We start from the raw sequence: 25,816 nt of genomic DNA on the forward strand, positions 1-25,816 counted from the left end.
TGCAGTGAATAAAGACACTTCTGCTGCACTAGAGAGACAGACAGAGATTTCTATCTCAGTTGACATTTTAGAGCTCTTATTCAGTAGACTAGTGAAAACACACACTACAATTATCTACTAGTACTAGCATCTTGCTACCGTGTGGAGGATGCAGACATGCTGTTTGAGTTACCAGTACCTATTATAGAAGGCTGCTAACATCCCACTGGCGATCCCTCAGAAACTCCAAATTTCCGGTCTTTAAAGCAGCAGTGAAGGAGGATCAAATTACCAACCAGTGAAAGACAGGCATAAGCGAGTGTTAGCCTGCATATGACTCCACAGGATATGTTTCTGACAGGGTGGTGCGATAAGGCTTTTGAGCCCACTGTTGCAAAACACATGTCATAAAGACACATTTTAAGGGAGACAGGAATGTTCACCCGGGGTTGGCATGTTTACTGCAGCTATAGATTCCCTCTGATTGGACGTGGGCAGCGGCGTCAGTGCGCCCTTTGTTGCAACCCTCTTCCATTTCAGGGGCAGCGGTGGTGCCTGTGGGCAGCTGTCCCCAGCCTGGGCGGGGTGCTCTCTCTGCTGTGGCATTTCCCCTTAACTTATACTTCCTACCCAGCTGACATGAAAGACATATGGGAAACATAAATTTTGACTTTTTGCTCACCCAGATTTTTCATATCTATGCCGCTTTGTTGGAACTTCTACAACTTTCATAAAGCTGCTTTTTTGGTAAGGCCTTTGGAGTAAGATGAAAAGAAATAAAAATAACCTAGGACTTCTTCCTAGAGGCTAACAGTATGCATAAAACACTGAGAGTGGGTTTTCCTGTAAATTACAGACCACAGCAACTTGTCTCATGAGACGAAGCATCCCCGTGTTGAGTCCAAACCGCACTGCTGGCCTCGAGAGGCAGTGAGGAGGGGCTTTCTCACCAACCTGCTAAGACTCCCTCTGTCATGGGTCCAGTCAGCAGCAGGCTTGACAGATGTTTTTGGAAGGCAGATACATGGAAGGCAACAGAGGTGGCCCAGAGCTTCCTAGAGCAAGACTTTGTTCACAAATTATCAGGGAGCCACCCAGATTTTATCAGTGCTTGACCAATTCTTAAAGCGAAAATTGGCAGCTTTTCAAATTCCCCACTCCCAGTGTTTCCCTGTGGTATTGCTGTTGTAAAGACAACAGATCCAGTCCTAAGCCTCCTGAACAGCTCACAGACACATTGGGCCCCAATAACCAGATTTGATATTTTAGATTTTAAACTTCAAATATCAGCGTGTATTGAAGCCAGACTACAACAACCAATGAGAGAGGAAGCCCAGAGCAGCTGATGATGCTGCCAAGCAACAGTAGACATAAGCCCTTAAGGCTAACGCTAGCTAGCACACTACTGTTGACTGTAACTTAAAATCACGCCTCCAGTTCTCGCCGCAAAATAGAAAACCTATGTTGACCGCATTTCCCCACTCATCCAGACTCAGTTAACCTTCTGCTTTAGTTTTTTTTTTTATTCTCACCACATAACTACAGCAAGTTGTTGCACCAAGTTAACCTCCATCTGGTTTACGTCTGCCTCCCCATGGGATCACAAGAAAGCATCACATGTCAGCCCAGTTCTCCACTCTTGTTTTACCTTGGTTTATTTCACTAGTGATTTCAAGTGGCAATTATGATATGCACCATATTTTTTCAGACAATGTTCTACCTTAGTAGTTAATTTCTGTTCAATTATGACTGTTTTATAATTGGTCTTATTTTTAGACTAGTCTAAATGCTAATGTGGCACTGTGTCTGCTGAATGCATACCTAAATACACAACTGTGTGGTAAAACATTCACTATAATATAACACAACAGATTAATTCAGGTTTTAAACATGTTGATTGACATGGGATTCTATTATTCCCTGTAGTTGTTTTACGTTTTCTTACATGTCTTTCTGAAATGGGTCTGAGATTATGATGCCCCTTGTTTCAAGTTACAAATATGAGATGATCACAGCTCTTTAAGAAAAGCTGTTTTTTGTCTCCCTGTTTTGTTTCCATGAGAACAAAGTCCAGATGGTTTCTATTGCGTGTCAACACATTCTGTACACCACAGAGTCTGGCTTTAAAATCTGACGGTTGGGTTTTTCTTTTTTTCTTCATGGCGTCTCTGTGTGCTGTTAGCCATTTGTGCATTTACGCAACATATTCATGTGGTTCACAGAGCAGATCTTTCTTCTAGCTCCAAAAAAATAGTGGGAAGACTCTGCTGGCCAGGATGCACAGGAAACCTTCTGTTTCTCTCTGTCTTAAATCATCTCATGAATATGTGGATGACAGAGTGGCATTTCTGTACTTCCACTTCCTGCTGTATGCCAGTGAAATGACTCAAGACTCCTATTAAATTTGACCTAAGGGCCACATAGTCTGAGCGATGGGATCCTACATGAATACAAGACACCCTGAGAAAGCTGACAGTGTTTATCCACATGAGAGATTATTGTTTCTCTGTTTTGTTCCATACCTAGTGGAAAAAGGTGACGCCATAGTCCTGTGTGCCAGATCGGGTTTTTTAATCCACATCTGATGACAGTTGCCAGAACTGCACAGAACCACACCCACACAGGACTACTGACGCACTTTTTTTTTTTTCAAACTATCAATAAATATTGACCCTAACCCAAATGTGTGAGGTAAATGGAAACAGCTTGCGTCAAAATGAGATTAAAAAACAGAACAGAAACAACATCAACCTTTTCTTCCTAAATAAGTCTAATCTAATCTCTGTCTGTTCATTGATATCAGCATCATGTTTTACAGACAGATTACGTCAGACTTCATGCAACCATTTTTCCCACTGACAATGCTATTCTCTTTCCATCAGGAGGTCAGATCTGGCTGCATGAGGCCGATGTCGAAATTCAACAGCCGACGTGTCCGCCTGGGTAATGCAATACTCTTTTCTCTCTGCTGTTGTGAGACATGATGTGGTTTCAATAGGAAAAAAATCCGCAAATCTCAGCTTGCCTCGTATGCTTTACACCATCTCTTGTATGGGAAATTCTCATTGTTGAGGTAGAGAGTTGCTAATTCTCAGAAGAATTTTAGATTCAGTGGGATGAATCAAATCTCTTTAATACATGCAGCCTGTGTTCTCTCCAGTCTTCAAATGTTTCTGACGTAAATACAGTGGTTACATACTTTAGGACAGTTGTTTTTTACTCCTTCCCGAAACAATGACCCCCGGATGTTTGTGTTGATTATGTCTTTCCCAGGGTAGTGACACTTTTTATGTTTTATTAGAATATAAATGTCATCCTATCGAGGGGCAATTCCCTTCACCTGAGGTGATAACAGGAGGGTATCCTGTTATCACCTCAGGTGAAGGGAATTGCCCCTCATATGAATTTGTGACCTGTTACTAACAAACTCTTGCTCCTTTCATATCTTGATATGTTCTCTGCTGAACATTGATAACTGAATTCAAAACTATTTAATTTCCCACACACTTTACACATATTTGTAAACTATCTCTCAGCATGGTTTGGTGCTGAGAATGAAGCTTTTCAACTGTATCGCCCACACTTATCCTGGTATGTTGATTGTTCCCAGTAAGCAGTTCTTAGTGGACATAAGACTGTGACTGAGAAAACATGGTGACAAAAAAAAGTGTGTAAATAACCCAAACACATGACACACTTGTCTAAGTGGAAAAAGTGTCCCTATGGAAACCAGGCTAATGACTAATCAGGCATGTGTTGCTGAGTGGTGGTATGTGTGTTCACAGAGATGAGTGTGTGGTCACATGTGTGTGTGTTTTCCTGTCTTGGTAAGGGAGTAACCCCAGACAGACTCATTAGAGTATGGAAAGGAAACCTGTGGCTGAGAATGACGCTATTTTTGCTTCGAAAACATCTTTAAACAAAATAAAAGTTGTCTGTATTTTCATATATCAAAGTCGCTCATTCAGCTGGGTTTGTTTATATTGTTTCTGTTGGCAAACCACAGTTTTATTTTAATGTGTGGTTTGTTTGTTTTTTACATCCCAAGAATAAGTTTTTCAAGAAGTTGCTGATTGCAACACTTTTTAATTACAATTTATATTTATACAGTACAGTTGTTAGTCTTTTTCTGACACAATACAGGTTTTCAGACACAATACAGGTACTAATATAATACCTGCATTGTGATGCTAATACAACAACAAAACTTTCTACAATGCCTTTCTTTAGGTGGAGTAAAAACTTTTAGTTTTAGTTAACACAACATGTCAAACATATTCTTCTTGTAGAGAAGCTTTTCGATAGATATTTTAGATATTTGAATACCTACAACTGTTCAATGGCAAACTGGTTGCTGTTCAAAAAGTGCTAAGTTTCATTGCCCTGTGTAATCGGTAGTGTCTAGCACTGTGTGTGCATTGTGTTTTGATGAAGAGGACCAGACCATCTCCAACAAAACACTTCTGCATATGTGAAAAAAGTACTGTATAGTCTTTTGTGGTGCCTACATTACCCACAGTGCAGCTAAGCCACTGAGTGACATCACCTGAAGCAGTTTATCTGATTACATGCAGCTTCCTCTGGACCCACACAGGGTTTATATAACTTTTCTTCGCATATTCAGTGGTACTCCCAAAGCCCTTTATGAACACCGTCATGCATAACATTAGTGGAGTTACCCTTTAAAGTGGCAAGAAAACTTAGAAACACAATAGAAACAGGAAGCTAAAACACAGAAATTTCTGACAACAATGTCACTTACTTCTCCCATGGAGCAAAAGAGGAGAGCTAAAGGCAGGAAACACCCACAAAAGTGAACATGGTGGTACACAAACTGTTTCTGAAGGGTTCCACATCTAGACTCACAACCAAATAAACTGGCTCATAACTATTTACACAGATTTTGTGAAATTAATATGCTACATATCACAAGTGCATCTGTTACCATTGCAATAGTTCGATTGCTGTAAAACTATTGACGCAATAACGTGCAACTCCTGCAGATAATGACAATGTGGTGCTTCCACTGAATTGGGAGGGGACCATGCGGCACTGTGGGAAACAAAGAAAACTGCAGAGACCAACAAAACTCTGATAGCCTTTGATTTCTTGCCAGTAGAGTTCCACTTCTCTTCCTGTGGTCCGTATTTCTCCTCTTGCCTGCTTAGTCAAAGAGCTGCTTTGTACTCTGCCTACACCGACCTACTGTGCAACACTATTGGTGCCAGTGATAACAATCTGTCCTGCTGAGTAATTATTCCTTTTTCCATTCTCAAACCCACCTCAGTATCCACTCAAAGCATTATTCTTCCCCTGTCCCCCCTGCCCAGTTTTTCCAGGCCTCCTCTCATCCTGGTGTCCTTGGATGGATTCAGGGCAGAGTACCTGAAGGATCACAGCAGCCACCTTCCTGTCATCAACAAGTTACGTAAGTAACCAACACTGTTGACTCTGTAACTCATCATGGTTTTCTGTGAATCCTGGTGTGACTGAACATGACTTTGTTGCAGGAAATGCTGGGACAACAACTCCATACATGCGGCCTGTCTATCCCACAAAGACTTTTCCCAACCACTACAGCATTGTGACTGTAAGTGTCCCTGGTCTGGGGTTGATACATTGGTGGGAGTTAGTCACTGACTTGTTTTTAGAGTAGTGGATGAACAACACATACTACAATGTAAAAGTGCTCTGTTACAAGTGAAAGTCCTGTGTTCAAAATCCTACGTACATTAACCTGTTTCCAACAAATTTGTTTTAACTATGATAGTTTCTCAACCAAGGCGTTGGCCCCCTATGACGAGTCACAAGATAAATCTGAGGGGTCACTAGATGATTAATGGTAGAATAAATAAGAAAAAAATAAGTCCTGCTACACAAATTTATATACTTTTCAGACTTCAGTCTATACTCTCTTTGTGAAATCTTGGATATTTTTATCTCTACAGGCAGTTACTGAAGTGAAAATGTTTAAAAGGGAACAAAAAAATACTAGGCATCTGAAATTAGTGCAGTGAATTTTTTTGGTTGAAACTATTAAAAATAGATATCTGAAATGTGATAGGAGGCCCAGAGGAGGTGATGCTTTTTGTGAGGTTTGTGAGGAAACTACTCATTTTAAACCATCAATAAAGGATTATTGACATGAAAATTCTGTTTTTATCTACTACTCACCCCATGCCACAAAATATTTCTGAAGTTTCACAGCACTTTTATGCACTTTTATCTTAGAAGCTACAATGAATATTTCAGCCTTAAGGGTGTACATAAGTAAATAACATCTTTTCAAATCAATTTGGCGGCTTCTGGTGACCCGGATTACATTAGGAAGCCATTTTATGTTGTGGGGGTTTTTTAGGGTTTTTTAGTTTTTTGGTTTTTTTTTTTTAACATTTTCAGACCCCTCACTTCGTCCCAAACGTCAACTTCCCCAAACTTTCCATCAGCATGGATTGTAATGGCTGAATGTTCAGTTTTAGGTGTTAGTTATCCTTTCACAATCCATATTCTTCAGATGTTTATGATTCTTTTTTCTTAAAATTTTCAAAGTAAAGTAAAAAGTAGCCAGTAGCTATGGTAATCACATAAACGCAGTGGAGTAAGTAGCAAAACATTTCCCTATGAAATGTAGCTGTAATGAATTTGGGGGTTTTCCCTGCGGCACAGTCAGTGTCAGCTCGACACAGTAGGTTACCATTGAGGCCTAATGGCTTACATGTACTTGTGGATAGGAACAGCAGCAGGGGTGGGGGGCTCACAAAGTGGATTTAACCTCTTGGTTGAAACCAGATCCTTCAATTAGAATAAACTGCTGCGGTTACCGGCAATATTTAGTTTAGTGAAGGATGAGAGAGAGGAGCTAATCACTTTAAATCTGTGTAGCCGCAGTATGAAAACAGCTCACTTTGATTGTGTGTTTTTGTCTCTGATTGTTGCAGGGTCTTTATCCCGAGTCTCATGGGATTGTGGACAACAAAATGTATGACGTGACCCAAGATGCTTTCTTCAGCTTGAAAACTGATGAGAAATTAAACCCAAAATGGTATCAAGGAGAGCCAGTAAGTGAATCGCTGCAACCTGCTGTGTACAAAGGTGCAAAATGACTGTTCAGTAGGGGACAAATAAGTCACCAAAGATTTGATGTGCCTTGACTTTTGAACAAGGCCCCAACTGAAGATCTAATGCTTTAAACAGGCTCATGAAATATGTCTTGGGGCAAGACCCAGGCAATCAAGTACAAGCTGCCTAACTTGAAACTTTCACTGTGTTCTTTCTAAACTTGCACTGTGTTCTTTCTAATGTTCTAAATCCTTTTCATTTCACCATCCAATTGGTTCAACTTTCAGGAACTTGTAGCCCAGTCTCACAAGATTCTTTGTGTCAATTGCAGGGTTTAAGATTGAGTTTAAAATGTTTGATCATTGACTTTTCTGCTTCGAGACATGATCTTTTATTTGAGAATTGCGATGCATCTGAGGAATCAAGTCTGAATTTCCCCCAGCACTACTGTTCAGACAATATCAGTCTTAAAAAAGCCCAATGCGGGGCCCTAATGAAACAGTTCTGAGACATTTTAAGAGAATTCAGTTTCAACGGCAAAGCACTTCTGAGAACTGCTTTCATAACATTTTCCTGACACATGAGCAGGACTGTATTCTTCTGTAATTTGTCAGGGTTAACACACCCTAATTCTGTGGAAAACCTGACATGAATCATTAAAGGAACTTGTCTTGTGTAAGAAATATGAAGCATTGTGCTTTAATTTTCTGTCTGTGAACAGCAGGAGACAGGAGTTTTTTAGACAGCGCTGAGTTTTATTGCTCTGAATCAGCTCTCCACGTAATGAGCTTGTTGATATATTTATGGATTCTGCTCATGCTGAATGACGGCTCGTGAGGGCTGTGAGTTGTGCTTGTTTAAACATTTTGTGGTCCCCATTTTGAATGGTATGCCTCTTAAATCTCATTCCTCCACTGAGCGACAGGCTGCGTACAGCAGCGATATGACTTTACAAGAAGGAAGAAGAAAACAGATGAACAATGACCCCTAGAAAGCATTCTTTCATAATGAGCCCACACAACTTAGTGCATCTGCCAAAACTTGCTTACAAGCCTGCTGCATAAATAAAACATGTGCAGATCAATCGAATAAATATTGATTGTACATAAACATGCAGTTAGATTTCAGTCAGTCTTGACTGAGCTGTAAGGGATTACACTTGTACTAATGGACTAAACATCGCTGCTGTGAGATCAATGAACGAGACATTAGTCTGTTACGGCTCAGTGTGTCTGAATTAATCATGAACCTATATGACACTTTTGTCTCCTCTCTTTTCCCTTGTATACATACTGTTTTTTTTATTTTCTTTTTCCTTTTCTCTCTTGTGTACTTACTCTTTATCTTCTTTACTTTTATTTTATCTCCTTTTTAATTTTCCTTTCTTTTCTTTTTGTCGAATTTCTCTATCCTTCCTTTTCTTCATTTCACCTCTCCTCATTCCACTTTCCTTTCCTTTCCTTTCCTTTCCTTTCCTTTCCTTTCCTTTCCTTTCCTTTCCTTTCCTTTCCTTTCCTTTCCTTTCCCTTCTCCTGTTTCCTCCCATCTAATCCTCTCCTCTCTTCACCTTTCCTTTCTAATTCTCTTTTCCTTGACTCCTCTACTCTACTCCGCTGTACTATACCCTCCCCTCCCCAGGTCTGGATCACTGCCATGCGACAGAAACTGAAAACAGGAACCTTCTTCTGGCCCGGTTCTGATGTGGCCATCAATGGCACCTACCCAGACTATTACACTGTGTATGACAAGTAAGAGTGATGCTGTTACATTACGTACATTTAAATTCATTATGGAAATGACACAACATATTAATGTATTGATATATTCCTTAATAACGTGGTTCGTTTTTGGTGTGCAGGAGCATTACATTTGAGAAGAGAGTGTCCAAGCTTTTTGAATGGCTCAAGTTACCTCAGGGACAAAGGTATTATATGTTCTTTATTATCATTATTAAAATTATGTGGAGAGTCACCTTAAGAAAAGACGGAGCATTGCACTCAACTGTATTCTTTGTAATTTTAGACCTGACTTCTACACTTTGTACCTGGATGAACCTGACTCATCTGGACATCGTTATGGACCAGCGAGCACACAGGTCAGACATTCACTAAACATTAAACTATTATAATCTGGTTGTTCATTACCTGAAAGAACATCAGACCAGACAAAGTCAAGAGGTCAAAATGTTCATTCTAGCTAAAATCTTTTTAAATGTTTTTTATCTATCTTATATTTGCACATCATGATCTTCATTATCATAGAGTTTGCTTTGTTGTTATGGGGAAGGCTCAAATTGTATCACATAACGTCCTGTACAGTTAATGTGGAACATGTGGTAACATTAGTTGCACTGTATATGTGAAGGAACATCAAGGAAAGTTGTTCTCAAGCTGCGTCCATGATGTTCTTGTAATTTCTCTGAACATTATTCTCCTGACACACTGAGCATTAGCCCTGTTTGACCATTAAATGCTTCTGTGCCTTCAGGTTGTTGAAGCCTTGGAAAATGTGGACAGGATTCTGGGCACGCTGATGGACGGTCTGACTCAGAGAAACCTGCAGCACTGTGTCAACCTGATAATTGTATCGGATCACGGTGAGATAACCACACAGCTGTGACACGCAAAGGGTAATCAGTAATACAGAAAAGGAAACAAATTCTTTAAACAGTACAGTGAGAAAGAAATTGACACTTATTATTATTATTATTTTTGTTATTATTTATTATTATAGTTTTTTTGTATTTTTTCACCATTGTTTTTGTCTTTTCTTTGTCTTTCTGTCAAAATGTGTGTTTGCTTAGCAACAAACCAATACTATGCATCCTCTCTAAATCTCTGTGGTTTCACAGTAATAAGATGAATCATCGTTTTAGAGCCTGCATGCCACTGAGGTGGACTATGGAGTCTTAGTGTCATCTTCAAATGTTTGACTTGGTTGAGTCACTGCACCTGTTGCAGGAGTAAACCACACGCCTGAGAGAAAGCAGCTGAAAAATGAGTCTGTTATGTATGAGTAAACTAGGAGAAAAAACTGTTCTCAGTGGTATGTTAGGAGGCTATTTTGTGATGAGAAGATTCTCTGTACATATGTAGACCATATGTTTAGTCTTGTAATTACTGTATGTATTTTAAAGATCAATGCGCAGGAGTGAGTGTGACTCAGGGCGATACCCAGCTATCCTCATCAAAGATGTCATTTTCAAAGAAGATGAATTTTGATATACATTGCTAATTATGTGTTTGCAGTAAATTAAGGACAAGACAGATGTCACATGTCACACCCGAAACGATGTCAACAGATGTTACACTGTAAATCTTATGGGCTATAAGTCAGTGCACATATCTAAAGACACATTTTGACAAGATAAATGTTACTGCCTGTACAGGGGAAGAACATTCAAGTTAAACAACATTAGCGTGGGGAAATAAAAGAGAAATCATACTGTTGTTTTCTTAATTCAGGAATAGTGCACAAACTGCACCTTGCACAAATCTTTGCCATTTACAATAAACAGCTGAAAACAAACTAATATTTTCTCATATGTCACAGGCATGGAGGAGGCTTCATGTGAGAGGGCCTCATATGTGTCCAGCTTCATCGACAATACAGCTGACTTTTCTGTCATCCAAGGCCCGGCTGCTCGCATCAGACCCAGTCGCCTCCCCGAGAATTTCTTTTCCTGTAAGTTCCCAGCAATAACTTCCCTCCTTTGTAGCTTTGTAGCATCTCATAGTGTCAGCTTGTAACCAGCGGTGCTGACCTTGTACTGTGTTTCTTTCCTCAGTCGACTATGAGGGCCTGGTGAAGAACCTGTCGGTATGCGAAGTATTCCAAATGTGACTTTTGTATTCATAAGAAGAATGAAGAATTATCTGCTTGCTCGGCTTCAGGTCAAACAAACCCATACTCTCTCTGCTGTGTGTTGATTCTCCTCTTCTATGTCTATTCTGAAGTGCAGGACCTCAGACCAGCCAATGAGGCCGTACCTCAAAGAAAATCTCCCTAAGAGGATGCACTTTGCTAACAACAAACGTATCGAAAGAGGACACCTGTATATGAAGAGTGGATGGCAGGCTGCACTGTAAGTCACAGATCAGTCTTTAAGTTTTTTTTGTGTTCAGAATGTGTCAAGAAGCAGATGAAGGAGGAGGAGACGTAATGCATAAATGTCAGACAAGTTGTATGTACAAGTATAAAAGTCACAGACATACAAATGCAAGCAGTCTGGAGAAGAATGTTTCAGCTCCATTCATTGAAAGCGACCACCAGGACCTGCGGTTAAAATCTCAAAAGCTAGCCGTGGACGTTTAAGCTTACAATATTTCTTAACATACAGTCCTTTGGTCCTAACAGTTATAACAAAAAGGCATAAAGAGAGCATTCTACAGGCTGCATACTGCAGCATATGAAGTGAAGTGACATGTACTGTGGTAAAGTTAACCAAGGTGAAATTGAAACTGAGGTGACGGGAAGTCAAGTGAGCCAAAGTGAAGCAAAGGTTAGCTAATTGACAGCAAAGTGGTAGCGAAAAGGGAAGCAACATAAAATGAAGTTAAGCAAGGTAAGTTAAAGCAGACAAAGTGAAATGAGGTAAAGTCAAGTGATGTAAAGTAAAAAATGAAGCAAGTTAAATTAATGTGAATTTAAATTTAAGTAAAGGGAAGCATTTTAGAGTGTATAGCAGAGCGAAGTTGAATAACTGGAAGCAAGTGAAGTGAGGGGTGCCCTAATGAGTGCCCTTTAAAATTATCATGTTGTGTCCCATTAATCAATTGAATGAACTAACTGTCAATGTAATTTAAACGTAATGTGAAATTCAAGGAGAAAGTATAAAAGACAGTAGATTTCTAATAACCTTTAGATTAGTAAAAATGTTGTTATTTGTAAAACGTACATTGCCATAGTGCATTTTCAATGGACTTCCATGGATTGCTTGGAAGGCAGATCCACATAAAGTAAGATTAGATTTTTCATATATGCATTGTAGGATACCAAAGCTGTTACAGCAATCAGTCAAGAATTTGCAAGCATTATCTGAAGTACACACATCGTCATAGAAATGGTTATGAATGTAAATAAAAGCCACACAGAAGGTGAAGCCTTTACAGCAAGCAATCATTCATAATTAATGAAGCATGATATGTTCGAGTGGAGTTGTCCAACTCTTTTGAGGGATAGCGACCATGTAATCATCGAAAAATTGCTACAGGCTGAAGAACTCCTTCTACCTGAGTATACAGTGTTTGCAGAGTGATATGACTCAAATTAAACTCCCCTGATCCCAAAACAGAGATTATTTGGGACGAAATGTTCCTTCAAAAGAAGACGGAAATACATGCGTATAAGAGGGTCGTGTTGCTGTAACTTCCTCCCTCCATTTCCCTTTATGTTTATTTAGCTTCTCAGATAAAATGTTTTTATTCTACTTTGACAGAAACCGCAAGGAACTGAAGTACTGCACCGGGGGATACCACGGCTCAGATAACCTCTTCACCAACATGCAGGTCAGAGGAAGGAAATGTGTTTGTGTCCACTCGGATAAAAGTTTATCACAATGATTTGTTCAACTTTAAAAACAGGACGTCTGATAACTCATAGGGAGGTTCGTGAACACCAGTCTGATTTTTCTGGGGTTTGTAAATCGAAAAAGGTCGAGAACTACTGGCCTGAAATATCCACTGATGTCACTTTGTGCCAGATTTTGAGATGACAAAGGAGCTACTCTGCACCAGAATCATGCTTAATTTTGTATCTACAATGCAGTTTTCCTCTAAGTTTAGTGGCATCATGAGGCCTGATAACTCTAACTAGGGACCACTTGGCCAAAGCTAAGAATCTAGTCTGACTCAGCGGAGGTAGACTGTTCAGTCCACCTTCAGCGTTCTGTGTTACTACTTTCAAGGTCTCTGTTACTTCAGGGAACAACATCCTCCACTAGCAACCTACACACTGAAAATGGCAAGTTATTCTAACTCTAACCTGGTCGTTAACGAATGTCAGCAAGCTGTTAAATTTTTATATTGCCAGGATTTGTCCGTTTAAAAGCCGGGGCTCGCCTCTCAATATGAAGAACTAGTTCACCCTGACAGGACAATTGGGATTGGTTTAAAGAAATACAAACAAGTCAGAGCGTTTTTTCCACTGATACCAGTTTAATTAGTGCAGCCAGACTTTTCTCCAGCACCAACACAATGCTATGGAGGTAGGAATTCTGGCTATTCTAGACTACTAAGAACCCAACAAACAGCTCACCAGATGCTGAATCATGTAATCCTATCTTCAAGGTCTGTGGCAGCTAAGTCTTAGTTGGATTTAAGTTGTGTAACAGCTGCAAGGACACAACAGTTGCTCAGCGTTTATTTTTTTCATCCAGAATACTGTCTTGAAGAAGGAATTATTTACTTTCTATTTTCCCCAACCAAATTTGGAGCAATAAATAAACAACATTTGTCCAGCAGAAAATAATGAGGAGCATGAGTGAAACGATGCTGTTACTGTTATTTCCAATAAAATTCCACAGTTTTTTTTCACCAGTTGACAAAACAGCACACAGCATTTAAGAATCTGAGCAGTAGTTGAAATAGTGTATCAATACTTGATAAATGTACTTTACTACTACACAACTCCTCTCTGTTAATAGATTTTACTCCACAGTAGCTGCTTACTACAGAGTATCACACAAGCAGCATATCAGTAGATCAGGGTGGGTGTTAGCGGTCTTGCAGCATCCAGGAAATGTGTAGTCATCAATTCAAAAGACTTGTGTTTCTGCTTTAGTAACGTTTGGCTCAGGAAGAGAAAGCAGATTTCTTAAACAAGGTCTTGTACATGAAATAAAATGTCTTGTTTGAGTTTAAATATAAGATATCTCGGTCTTTGCTGTCTTATTTCTGTGAATGAAAAATGCCAAACACAAAAATACGCTGGCTCCAAAACTGCCCCTCATGTACAGTAATTACACTTTTGATACACAGACACATCCGCTGCTTTGGATTGAGACGTCACACAATACGTCTGTGTTTGTTTCCGGACGTGGTTTACACTGGAATTCAACTTAGCTTAAAAGGTTGCTATGAGTCAAGACAAGTAAACTATTCTTCGAATGGTTTCCAGCCTGCCTACACACAGCAGAAAATGAGAGCAAAAGTGTGCTTGACATAGACTCACCTGCAAATATCTTCACACCCCAGCCAACCAACACCTTTCCTAGAAATCCTTAACATTGCATTTTTAAGGTTATGTGAAGTTGTTTTACTGATTTAGATCATTTCAAATATTTACAAGTGGCCTGATCCGTGTTTGACGTCTTGTTGTTTACAGAGGGAGTTTAAATGAGGGTCTACATTTCTGTCAGGCGGTGTTGTTTGTATAGTTCGTTGTGCCCTCATTTATCTCCAGATAAATGAATGAATGTCAGTCTGTTCTTGTGTATTTGCTTTGTCCAGGCGATCTTCATTGGCTACGGTCCAGGATTTAAAGCGAGCACTGTTGTGCCCCCGTTTGAAAACATTGAAGTATACAACCTTATGTGTGGTAAGTTGATTGGTCAGTGCACACCGAGTACATTGTGATGGCTTCCTTAATATTTTCTTTTATATTTAAAGGAATAGTTCAACATTTACCAGATAAAGACCATTCCCAAGAAATAGTCCCTCAAAACCAGAATGTTGTTTGTATGTGTATTTTTTTGTATGGATTACACAAAAACCCAAACACAATTAGGAAGTGATAATAGGTGGATTTTGTCACTGTTAGACGAAAGCAGGCTGGCTGTTTCCAGTCTTTAGGCTCAGCTACACTCCAGTGTTTTCCACAGAATTGTGGACTCAGAATCCCATAAAAGTTTGCCTTCGGCACACAGTGTTGCTATAATTGTCCACCTAAGTTCACAAGTGCTGGTCTGCCTCGCCTTTCTGTTTCTCTCTCTGTATGTGCCCTATGAACTTTCGTTGGCCATAGAATGTTTTTGAAGTCATGTTTATGCAACCAGGTGCATGTACAAGCTTGTACGAAACAACATAAGTAGACCTACGTTAACTAGGTGAGGTCGCATCAAAATTAGTCTTTATAGACTGTGTAGTTCTAGAAAACATCTCTGGTAGGTGGTAAGAGTTCAGCGAAGGAAGATTGTCGACTAGTTAACTGACAGTGGATGGCACTGTTTTCTCGTACTGAGAAAAGCATTAAAGTAAGAAATGGTAAAATGGATCTCCAAATATACTTAAGCAACAAGTATAGTCTGTGTGTGATTCCACAAATACACGCATGATTTCTCTTGTCTACTGTTGTGCACAGTTCCCTCTATTTTTAGCATTTAAAAGTAGTCACAGGTGTTCATTTTTATTCCTTTGTCTATTCATGTGTATTTTACCCTCATTTAGATAATTATTGTATCTATAAATTCACTAATGTTTTGCTTTTGCACCAAAAAATAATAAACCCAGTTTGTAAAATCACAGTTTTCCTCCATTGTATTATTGTAGACACCATTGCTCCCAGTTATAAAAACATGTTTCTCAGCAGGTTGTTTTTAGATGATACAGCAACACATTAAAGACAGTTCAGAGGAGGAAACAGGTGCTCTCGTCTCGCATTGAGTTTCAGTTTGGTGCCTTGCCTACAAAAACAGAACTGCTGAAAGTAAAAGGCAGCCGCTTCAGCCATAAAATGGCTTCTAATGTAGTAGTTCTAACATAAGTAGTCAGTTGACCAGACAAGTTCTTAAAAACAACCCCCTGTTTAACTCACTTGTGCAATCTAAAGCATTTTGAATTCAGAATAGATAGAAACAAGTGTGTGTATAGTATGCTCACACCTATAATGAGTATGGTACTGTTGGTCAAAGTAGAACTATTTACAGAAGCTCTCCAAAATCTGGCTTACAAATATTAATATCAGACATATGATGATTGTGTCCACCTCCCCTCCAGATCTCCTCGATATTCGTCCATCTCCGAACAACGGGACTCACGGCAGTCTGAACCACCTTCTGAAGCGACCTGTCTACCTGCCAGTTCACCCAGCACAGCTCTCACATGACATCCCCTGTGAGTCCAGTGGCACCGACCCTGGTGACGACCTGCAGTGCACCTGCAGTTCCCTAAACAGGACAATGGTATGTGCTAGCAGTGTTACTGAGCTCATGTGTTTGTATGAGCATTTGAACAGTATGGCTGAAGGAATAGAAGTGTCAGTTATTTCAGACTGAAAAATCTCAATAACTATTGGATGGATTGCAATGAGGTTTTGTACAAACATTCAAAGTCCCAGAGAATGACTTTCCTGATCGTTTTACTTTTCCTCTACTGCCACCAACAAGTAAAGACTGTTAACGACTTACTTGATGTAAATATCTCAACATCTGACAGTTTTAGTTTGTCATCATTTGGCTTTTTGTTTTATCATTAAATGTCTGAACAGTTTTTGAATTACTTTCCATAAAACTTGGTACAAACAAGCGCTGGATATAATGTTGAGGGATTAGGGTTATCACAGTGAATAAGTGCAAGTTGAAAATCGTAATCTGTCCAATATGTTTCTTTTATGGCTAATTTGCAAATGTTGGCACACTAACATGCAAAACAAAGATGGTGAACATGGACATTATTGTGTGCATCATAAAATGCTGATGTTGGCATGTAACTTAAAGCTCAGCCTTGCCTTTAGACTCAAAATCGTGATTTGTGACATTTTGGTGCTACCGGGTTACCGGTAAGGTTTCCCTCTCGTGTTCTGAGTAATTTCAAAGTAGATCTTCTAACTTTTTATCAAACACTTGATTTAATTTACAGTTCCATTGCTGTGGTATATAGCTGTATGGCTGTTATAGTTAGTAAAGTTGCCTGTCATAAGGTCAGTTTTCACTTAACTAGGTTGATGATGAACTGGCGAGTCTCACAGCCTGAGCTAAAGCTGCTCTGTTGTCTGGTGGTGAAGTTTTACAGGTTTCATAATCCGACGTGCACAGTCAAAGTGTCGTGTCCACAAAAGTGTTATTTCTTTTTTCTTTATTTTTTCAGGTGACATTCATGAACAGACATCTCATGAACACTAGCTCCAGTGAGTTTCCGTTCATTTTTCTTTGCATTTATAATGTTTTTTATATAGAATCAGTTAATTAACATTCATACATTTTCCCTGCAGGTGTCAAAGCTACTTTACGCCGCCTCCACCATCCCTTTGGCACTCCTCGAGTCATCCAACCGGACGCCACCTTTTGTCTCCTCCACCACTCCAGCTACCTCAGCGGGTACAGCAAAGACCGCCTCATGCCCCTCTGGGTGTCTTACACCATCCAGCCTCTGGTGAGTGCATTCTCTTTTATCTCTAAACATAGCCTATACAGTTGAGTTGTCCTGGCTGTATTTCTTCAGTGGTTTTGGGTTTGGCAGGAGATTGTAAGAGGTTGTTCAGTATCTGAATCGTTTCTCTAAGCAGCTGTTACTCATCTTCTGTGCTCGTGTTGGCTCAAACAGTTCTTGTCGTTCTCATTATGCGGTTGAGTGTAAATCATGACCTCAGGCAGCGCGATACATTCCCGGCAGAGTTTACACTGTTATACTATACTGTCTGAATGATGGAGCAAGTGAGGATGTGTGTACATTTGTTATTATTCAAGCTTTAACCAAATACAGTAAACAGATAAACATGGCTCATACTGTACTCTGTTCATTTAGACTTGAAAGATTTTTTTAAATCTGTGCCACAGCATACTGTATAAAGCTCAAAGCACTGGAACACCCACACAAAACTTCAATTTCACAGCTTGTCAGTGTTAACAACTCTGTATAAAGCTAGCTTGAAGCTAGTTTGCCTACTGGAAAATCAATTAATCAATGACAAGCGTGAAGTGGTGCTGCTGAATAAGATGACATTTCTATTCTTGTACATACAGGATGTAAGAAAATATGCATAGCTTTTGATGCTTTTTTTGTTTTGCCTGTAATCAGAAAATATAGTAATATTTAATTTTACTGTGATTTCCTTATAATTTAACGAAAGGTTTCTGTAAAGCTATTAAAATAGGAATGTCACCAATTTAAAGCCTTGTAAAACCAATCATAGTTCATGAATCACTGACAATTGTTTAACTGTTTTAGAGTGCAAGCAGCCTGGCTACACAGATAACAATATTGATATTTAGTCATGACTGAGATATATCTAACTATTACATGGATTGCCATGGCATATTTTACAGACAATCATTGTCCACAGAGGAGGAATTATAAAGACTTTCTTCTAGCACAACAATGAGGCTTACATTTGTGATTTTAGTCAAAAAATATATTGTTGCTATACTGAACCCTCAGCAGTGCAGTCTCCTTGTATGAATTAAATAGAGGAGGAAAATTACACAAGAGGTGACAGACATCATTATGCACTATTATTATTATTATTTTATTTTGTATTTGGAAACGTATCTAAATAGTCCATTCCCAGCCTTATTCAAATACTGCTCCCGCATGAAGTCTGGGTGGATGGTTTTGTCCTGAGTGGACAAATAGGAATTCCAACTTCAAGTGGCGTTCTGTTGTACTGTTTTCCAGAGGGGGTATACATACACACAATCTTTACTCAAGTAGAGCTAAAAATACTCCACTAATCTACTAACTAATCTACTTTACTCACATATTAGAAAGAACGGGCTACATACATATCAATGGCAGCACCCTTGAGGAGGGGTTAGGATGTCTTGTATTGGTGTTGAGCTGGTGAATGGAGTATGTACATATTTTGTGGATATGCTTCTAAGTGTAAAAGTTTAATTCATGCAAGGAGGCTGCACTGCTGAATCTTCAGTTATGTGTACTCTTGTCAAACATACATTGTTTTGTTGTGGTAAGCCAAGTTTTTTATTAACTTTTTGCAGCATCAGTGGTAGGAACTCTGACTCCAACTAAAGCAACTAATAAATCCCAGCCTCTAACTTTGAGTGTTGATAGCAATTTCTGAGGCTGTACTTAATGCATTCCAGTCAAAGTTTTGTCTGACTTACTGCTCAATGAGTGAGAGACTTTCTATGTCTTGCTAGCTATCAATTTGAATGAATTTATCGGAGGTTTACAATGTTGAACATTGAAATTTGAAACCAAGCTTCATATTTTTTACCAAAAAAGAACATTTTGGAAATTACAAGCCCAAGTCTTTAATTTTCTTCTTTGGCAGAAGAGGAGAGTGACATGAGATTATTATTTTAGAGTGCTCTGCAAACAAAAACAGTGGAATGCCCTCACTGACCCATGCACACAAGCGAAGCAAAACCAAGTCAGCGATCTTACACAACTGCTGGCTCGGAGTCCCTCTCCACACTGTCCACCACTGACTGAGCCTCTCTCTCTCAGACCAGAGTCCGACCCCTGAGCCCAGAGTCGGAGGCGTGTGTTCGTGCTGACATCCGCATCCCACCGGCCGCCAGCCAGCTGTGTCTGCGCTACAGAGACGACCCCACTCTGTCCTACGGTCTGCTGCATCCCCCCAGTGAGTGCGTGTGTGTTCGTGACTGTGTGTAGTAGAGAGGGTCATAACAGGCCATCCCCAGCCGGGTGTTGAATTCAAGCTGACGTGTTTCAGAGCAACATTCTCATGTAAAGAAGCACTCGTGCTTGTTTCCCATCCCCCCTAATTGAGATGCTATAGATTCAGTGTACATTTAATGAGATTCAGGTTTCAGGTAGGTCCACAAAAGGAAGTGACAGACTGAAAAAGTGAAGTAAAAGCCCACTAACAGCTGTGAGGAAGTTCAACTGGCCAAAATAAGACAATTTATTTTCCTCATGGCTGTGGTAGAAAGTGATGCTAGACTGTGATTACTGCAGTTTAATGGCTTAAGAGCTGCAATGATTCATTCATTTGTCTTCAGTAGTCAATTTTAGTTATTTTCAACTACAAATGCCATGTAACTGATTGCTTCAGCTTCTCTAATGTGAAGAGTGTTTCCATCAATAGGCAAATTAATAAGTGATGGAAATAAATGTTAATTACTTTATCTCCACCAACATGTGAAGTCAATCTTTATTCTTTTATTTTGGCTTTTACATGATGAAGTTTGTATATGAATCCATACCCTAATTGCAAACTCATTTTTTCCTCACCTCTCATTTTCTCTTTATAGATCTGAGTGTCAGTGGACCAGAGACAGACTCTCTGCTCACAAGCAACATGGCACCAATGTTCCCTGCATTTAAAGGTGAGTCGGTCTTGCAAATGTTCCAATGAGACTCGCAGTGATGAATCAGTTAAATATGTACTGCCAGAGTTGTCACGAAGGTTCATCTGCCGACTGAATGAGAGCTTTTGAGCTGAATGGGAGCTGAACAATTTAATTAACCGAAGAGATCAAAACTAGACATTATGTCATGCTCTGTTTTGTCAAATTGTTCAACACTCAAGTTTTCCGAGGGCAGGTAATGTGGGTTGCCAGTTCTCATCGCCATTTTTATTCAATATTATACTTTTCAAAGCTGATTTTGTAGCAACAGACTATACTTTTGGTTCCTAAATACACATAACAGGAGTCCAAAGATCCAAACCGCTGTGATTATATGGGTTTACTGTGCTTTAATTTACTTAAGCTCTTTCTGTAAAGCACAATTAAAGGTTTATTCGGAGGAACTTTTTCCAGACTCAATCCTCCTGCCATCCTTCTGTGGACACCGCAGTTTTCTCCACAATCAGATTCACTGTGAAGGTGGTTCGGTTTGTGTGATTCACCCAAACGTGCCCATAAAAAAACAAAGATGTGATCTCAAGTCATATATTTACAAATTGGAATGGAATGAATGTTTGTTCACTCCTTTTTCTTCTGCTCATACAGATAAGTTGCCTAATTCTGCTGACACCACCTGTGTCATATATGAGAGTATGTGAACGTCTGCGATGATTCAGTGGTGTAACACTGTGGTCTGCCGGGCTTTGTTGAAACTTGTTGATTAAGTCGGGTGATGAATGTATTGAAAGTTTCAGATCACACAGCTCCAGTTGGTTTTCCTTTGAGGCCACCCATACTGTAAATGTAAACTCACTCACTTGTATGAAGTCCCAGGGGAAGAAAAACCTCTTTGAAAGACTGCCGTCCTTGTGTGTTGGGCAGCTCAATATTGATCGACTAACAGTTGCTGCCCCCTAGTGGCGAGTTACTGTGCTTACAATTTGTGAACTGTTGCAGATGAGAGAGGAAAAAAGAAATGCAGAAAGTTTGTTTCAATTTAAAGTAAGGGTAGAAGTGCCTCTCTAGTGTCAGTTGTCAAAAATATATTTTGACTCCAGCAAAGGTTTGATGTCAAATTGAGTGTTTAAAGTTTAAAAGAGAGTTTTTTCTTGTGATTTTTGGTTTGTTATTATCTTAACTCTTTCACTAGAAACGTCAAATAAAAACTTCTTCGAAATCAGAGGGTTACAAAATCTGCAAAACACCTCTAAAGTTTACTAATCAAACTCTATGATTGTGTAAATAAAATATGAAAATGAGATGAGACGTGTTATTTAGAGCGCTTAAGAGCTGCTGGTAAGCAGATTTTTGTTTCCTTCAGTCAGAGCCATGCTAGTTGTTTCCCTCTGTTTCCACTGTTCAGGCTAACCATCTCACTCAAGCAGAAACCACACTTGTATGTTATCTAGCTATTTATCCAAACCACTGTATCATCAGTCGTAATGTTTTGTCGGCAAGCTCAAATGTTTGTGTCTTCTCCCTGCCTGCAGATGTTTGGGTCCATGTCCACAATGTGCTGCTCCCAAAATATTCTCAACAAATGAACGGAGTCAACATCATGAGTGGGCCGATATTCGATAGAGACTACGACGGAAACGTTGATGCACTCAAAGCAATCTCAGGGTAAGTCCCATATTCAGTTTACTGTCATATATAAAAAAACAAAAGCTGCAAATCCTCACAGTGAAGAGCTTATAACAGTGGGGTTTTGGCTTTTTTGCTTGAAATATAACTAAAACAGTAATCTAGATAACTGCAGATCAGATGATGAAATGATTACTCGATCAATCATTCCCATGATGGTCCTTGAAACTAACTCAGCAACACAGGTTTGAACTTATTTTGTTAGGTCAGCCTTCTAAAATGGGTTATGGGGGAAACCAGTAATGGGTCGTGGTTGATATTGAAACTAGCAGTGGTTTCATCTTCTCATGAATACTCCTACTCTAAAAATACCACTCTTAAGACTTAAACTGCTATAATTGTCTATTCCATTTGTTTAATATATAGATAATTCTTTAGAAATGAAACCGTCCTTCACTCTCAGCTCTGATGTAAGTGTTCAGGCAAAAAAGACATGTTTTTTAGCCTTAGTCAAGGAAAACGTTTGATGAAAGAGTCGTAGTTGTAGTTCTGAGGGATAACTGTGTGTTCATGTGATGTCAATCATCCCCTGTGTTTTTGTTCTGTCAGCACACACCACAAGTAAAAATGAGATCCTTCTAGAGCGGAGGCAGCGATTTTCTTACAGCCTGTGATCTCATGTTTCTTCAGGAATGAGGCTCCCATTCCGACACATTTCTTCATCATCCTGACCAGCTGTGGGAACTCGACCTTCAGCCCTGTAAACTGTGAGGGTCCCCTGCAGGCCATGTCCTTCATCCTGCCTCACAGACCTGACCACACAGAGAGCTGTGCTGTGAGTTCACACCACCAACATATCTCCTACTCGCTTCTTCACAACCTGCTGACAGATCCTACACTGGAAAAAATGACCAAAGCTCCGAATTATAGATGCATTTTTATTTATTTTTTCCTATTCGTCTTCAGGATGGGTCGGACTTGACGTGGGTGGAGGAGTGGCTGCAGTTTCACTCAGGGCGAGTCCGAGACATCGAGCTGCTGACCGGACTCAGCTTCTACCACGACAGGATATCAGTGGAGGAGACGCTACAGCTCAAGACGCATCTACAGTCTGCTTAAAGAGACATTACCTAATGACGTTTTAATGTCCAAAGGAAGCCATATTGGTCTGCACGACAGGCCTCAGTCCACCTGAACACAGTAAAACGACCAAATTAAATTCCATCCAGGGTTTTTGTTTTTCAGATGTACAATTTCCAAAAAGTGTTTTATAACAAATCAATGTCTGAGAGCCTTTTATATATATATGTTTGTTTTTGATCATGTTTTTTATAAATGATTTTATAGAGAAAAGTCAGAGGGCATTTATATTAATGAGACTCTGTAGCTCTGAACCAAAGATGCCGTCACATCTGCTGAGTGGCTCCAAAGTGTTTCCTGACATGAGAAAATTTGGCAGGAAATAAATAAAAAGGGAAAAAGAGACATTATTGATGAAAGGAGAATCTATTTATACTACAGTTGCTTTTATTGGCAGGAGCACTTCGAGGAACAACAAGACAATCTGGAAATAGTTGTCTCTGCTGCCAAACATCTGGAGCGCTGGCTGCAGCCGCCCGACAAACACCCAACATACGATTTGCTCCTCAAAGAGCCACATTCAATCTGCCAAATGTTCTCATTGTATGTTCATGGTTGTTATTTTTGTGATTTCTTTATACAGCACCACTGTTGTCTTCAGTATTTTGTAAATTTCTGGTCTGATTAATGCCATTTTGAGATAATTATTGAATTTTGAGCGTGTGTGCGTATAAATGTACGTGTACTGTATGCATGGATGGATTATGAGACACATTTGCCTCTGAGCACACGTAAAATGCCCTCAACGTCTCCTACAGGCTTACAAATGTGTGTATTTTTACTTGACCTCTATGGAAAATGTCACAAGATGTGAAAGACCCACAAGGAATTGATTAGAAAGAAAGTAAAGTACCTTTCCATTTAAAAAATTATCACAGATGCCACTTTTACACTTCAGGGTCACTTCTTTAACTTGATATGGAATCTTCCTTGCAAAATAATGTATACATTTGCGTCGCTATCTGAAAGACAAAACGACTACAAACACCAAGGCTCATTTGTAGACATTTTGCATCTGTCTGTTGTCTTGTTGCATCTCTGTGGAGTTGTTTTTCCTCTTTGTTGTCATTTAGCATCTTTTGGTAGTCGGTTGCATCTCTTCATGTTTGTTTTGTGTCTCGTTGTAGTTTGTTTTTGTGTCTCACTGTAATAGCAAGGTCATTTTGCTTCTCTGTAGTTATTTTGAGTCCCACAAAACAGCTTGTTTGTGGTTTTATTGAGTCATGTGGCTGTTTTATGTCACTTTGTTGTCATTTTGTCTCTTTTGTAGTTGTTTTGTGTCCGTCTGTTGTCTTTTTGTATCTCTTTGTTGTCATTTGGCAATCATTTTGTGTCTTTTTGTTGACACTTTTGTCTCTTTGTAGTCATTTTGTGTCTCTTTGTGGTTGTTTGGCATCTCTTGATGTTTCAATTTTACCTCTCTAGCCATTTTCAGTCCCTCAAAACAGCTCACTTGTAGTTGTGTTGTATCTCTTGTGGTTGCTTTACACCTTTTAAGGTTGCAATCTTGACGTCTGAGGTCTCTTTGCATCTTTTTATGATTTGATGATCCGTTTGTTGTGGTTTTATGTTACTTTGTGTCTCTTTGTACCTTCTATGTGTCTGTAGTTTGCGTCTTTCTGATGTGGTATCTTTAGTTTTGCTATCTTTGCATCACTAGGCATTTTCAATGTCGAAACAGCATGTTTGTCATTGTATTAGGTCTATTAGGTTGTCGTTTCACGCCTTTTTAAGGTTATATTTTGTCTTGTGTGGTTGCTTTACATGTTTTCATGGTAATTTTTAAATTCTTGTTGTTTTACTTCAGTTTATGTCACTTTGCAGTCATTTTGTCATTGTTGTGGTTTAACATCTCTTTGTAGTGTCTTTAATGTTTCTTTTCTTTAATGTGTCTTTTTTCTTTTCTTCATTGCATCTCTTTTTGGTCGTCTAACATATACTTAGTGGTAGCCTTGTAGCATCCCGTTGTAGTCGTTTTGCATCTCTAGTGGTTTTTTGCATCTCTTGTGACATTCAACAGTTCAGCAGAACTCATGATGCGGCTGTTGCTGTGCTGTAGAGGTAAGAGAGGCTGTGTGTGTCAGGTCGTCCTATTCAGTAATCCATCCATGACTGTTTGTGTACATGTGTTTGTGTGGTGGCTGAAAATATTTCTGGTATCAGTGCAGTTTCTGTTCTATGTTTTTATTTGTGCTCTGGAAGTTGAGGCTTTAGTTGAGAAGTCTGACAGATTTATCCAGTTCCATTCTGTGCAGTTCTGTCAGAAACGGCTGCAAGGATCAAATCATTTCATTATAAAAGAACTCTTCTACACTAACCGTGAGAGTCTTTATTCCCCACACCTACACCAGGGCTGCACAGAAACACTTTCTGCACACTGTTACATAACAAAGGAAAGCAAAATGTGAGCTACAGCCTGCCCACAGTTGCACTGTCGGCCATCTCTAGATTGCAACAGTATGTGCAAACGCTAAAAGGAAGGAAACCAAGCTCTACATTTTTTTTCCCTCGGTGTTTAAAACCTGCCACTTCCTCGGGTTGACCACTCTGGCAGTGCAGAAAGGTAAGATGCTGCAGCTTTCTGCTCTGCATCTAGCAACCTAGTTCTCACGTCACAAACCTGAGCTCACTTTCCTTTTGATGCGCCGCGACGAGCTGGATGGTCTCATTTTCACCAGAGTCAAGATCACAGTTTCGATTAAGCAATAAAGAGGTGTGTTGAGTCGATCTTTTGTAACCTCATGTTACATTTTTGGGGGAAGTCCACAGTGATTGCAGCTAGAAGTCTTATAGAGTCTGTTAATGTACTATACTGATCATTTCCTGTTCTCCGTGTACCACAGT

At 39.5% G+C, this 25,816-nt stretch overlaps 1 protein-coding gene across 1 annotated transcript in view; it reads left to right on the forward strand.

The window, feature by feature from the left end:
* The window catches only part of enpp1 (ectonucleotide pyrophosphatase/phosphodiesterase 1), a 31,510-nt gene extending 6,221 nt beyond the window's left edge, over nt 1-25,289 (forward strand). The window contains exons 3-23 of the mRNA XM_037086248.1: nt 2,862-2,922; nt 5,310-5,407; nt 5,490-5,569; nt 6,918-7,037; nt 8,677-8,786; nt 8,897-8,962; nt 9,061-9,133; nt 9,526-9,634; nt 10,591-10,722; nt 10,826-10,857; nt 10,995-11,122; nt 12,476-12,545; nt 14,487-14,574; nt 15,972-16,156; nt 17,061-17,100; nt 17,185-17,345; nt 19,383-19,518; nt 20,153-20,227; nt 21,739-21,871; nt 22,523-22,667; nt 22,799-25,289. Of these exons, the coding sequence (XP_036942143.1) occupies nt 2,862-2,922; nt 5,310-5,407; nt 5,490-5,569; nt 6,918-7,037; nt 8,677-8,786; nt 8,897-8,962; nt 9,061-9,133; nt 9,526-9,634; nt 10,591-10,722; nt 10,826-10,857; nt 10,995-11,122; nt 12,476-12,545; nt 14,487-14,574; nt 15,972-16,156; nt 17,061-17,100; nt 17,185-17,345; nt 19,383-19,518; nt 20,153-20,227; nt 21,739-21,871; nt 22,523-22,667; nt 22,799-22,951 (2,195 nt within the window). The 3' untranslated portion in view covers nt 22,952-25,289. The remainder of the gene's footprint in view (nt 1-2,861; nt 2,923-5,309; nt 5,408-5,489; nt 5,570-6,917; nt 7,038-8,676; nt 8,787-8,896; nt 8,963-9,060; nt 9,134-9,525; nt 9,635-10,590; nt 10,723-10,825; nt 10,858-10,994; nt 11,123-12,475; nt 12,546-14,486; nt 14,575-15,971; nt 16,157-17,060; nt 17,101-17,184; nt 17,346-19,382; nt 19,519-20,152; nt 20,228-21,738; nt 21,872-22,522; nt 22,668-22,798) is intronic.
* The last annotated feature ends 527 nt before the right edge of the window (nt 25,290-25,816 follow it).

This window comes from Acanthopagrus latus, chromosome 22, assembly GCF_904848185.1.
Source record: "Acanthopagrus latus isolate v.2019 chromosome 22, fAcaLat1.1, whole genome shotgun sequence".
Lineage (NCBI taxonomy): Eukaryota > Metazoa > Chordata > Actinopteri > Spariformes > Sparidae > Acanthopagrus > Acanthopagrus latus.